The sequence below is a fragment of the Cyprinodon variegatus genome, unplaced genomic scaffold, assembly GCF_000732505.1.
Source record: "Cyprinodon variegatus isolate N-32 unplaced genomic scaffold, C_variegatus-1.0 Scaffold148, whole genome shotgun sequence".
In the NCBI taxonomy this organism is placed as follows: Eukaryota; Metazoa; Chordata; class Actinopteri; order Cyprinodontiformes; family Cyprinodontidae; genus Cyprinodon; species Cyprinodon variegatus.
Window position 1 is genome coordinate 878663 of NW_015150601.1, and position 1388 is coordinate 880050.

The window sequence follows — 1388 nt, forward strand, 5'->3', positions numbered from 1 at the left end:
AAGGAAGGAAGGAAGGAAGGAAGGAAGGAAGGAAGGAAGGGTCGACAAATATACCTTGGCGAGTAGCTCGGCCTCCACAGGTGCGCCCAGTGCGCCGCCTGCCAGGCTCTTTTTCAGGTTTTCCTTGACTTGTGTCAGTCTCAGTTCCAGGTCCACCCTCTCGGCCTCTTTGGCCTTGCACGCTTCATCCAGCTGGGACACGCGCTTATTCAGGAAGGATTTCCTCCTGTCTGCTCCACAAAGACAAGGAAAGAAAGCATCCTTTTACTCTTATGTTCCCTCTGAAAGTGGAAGAACCTTTGAAATCAAACTGCTTTTCATTGAGCACCAATAAGACATGCTGCTTATTGCTCGATTTCTCCCATTTTCAAACGCTCGTGTTTCCTGGATAGCAGCCAGGCACAGGAATTACAGGAAATGAATGAATTAGAAATGGGAGACATTTTTATAAACATGTTGTTTTTAATAACAGTGATAATTATTATTATTATTCCTCTCTCAGATTAGAGTGGTCAGAAACTAGGGTCATAAACAGAGCAGCTACAGTATAAAGCCTGTTGGTAAAAGATGTGAAAGAAGCTTTAAATTCATCCAACAAAATAATCTCATACTGAAAATTGATAAAATAATAAAATTTGTGATCTAAGTACATTTAGTTAGTCACAGAAACACCCAAAAACTGATTATTCAATGTTGCTATAGTTATTCGTAGACTTCCATGTGTGTTTTCTAATAAATTTTTTCCTGATTTGATCAAATTGTCAATATCATTGGAATAATAATCCGTGTGCACTGGTTTATCCTGGGTACAAACATGACTTCTAATTTAGCCTGTTTTCAACACGGCAAACACAAAAACTCTGGCGTCTCTTTTAAAGTCTAAACATGTCTGCATAAAAACATTAATTCATTGAGACAGCAGAAAAAAAGGATATAAAAAAAAACATGTAAAAACTGTCAGAAAACTGCAATATTAAGTCTTATTTTCTGGTCACTAATATGGAGGATAAAAAGTGCCAAAATTAAATAAATAAATACAGCATTAAATAAATAATTAAATGTGTCAATAATTAATTAAATGTGGAATTAAATAAACAAATGTGTCATTCATTAATTAAAATCACGTCACTAATATAAAGTGCCACAATTAAATAAATAAATACAGCATTAAATAAATAATTAAATGTGTCAATAATTAATTAAATGTGGAATTAAATAAACAAATGTGTCATTCATTAATTAAAATCACGTCACTAATATAAAGTGCCACAACTAAATAAATAAATAAATACAGCGATAAACAATGAATTAAATGTGTAATTCATTAAATAAATAAGTAACACATGTATTTATTTATTTCCTCATTTAATTAATTATTGACACATTTA

General features: G+C 32.9%; 1 protein-coding gene across 1 annotated transcript in view; it reads right to left on the minus strand.

The window, feature by feature from the left end:
* The window catches only part of LOC107086312 (actin filament-associated protein 1-like 1), a 50023-nt gene that overhangs the window by 3919 nt on the left and 44716 nt on the right, over positions 1-1388 (minus strand). Inside the window, exon 17 of the mRNA XM_015377179.1 lies at positions 55-230. Within this exon, the coding sequence (XP_015232665.1) occupies positions 55-230 (176 nt within the window). The remainder of the gene's footprint in view (positions 1-54; positions 231-1388) is intronic.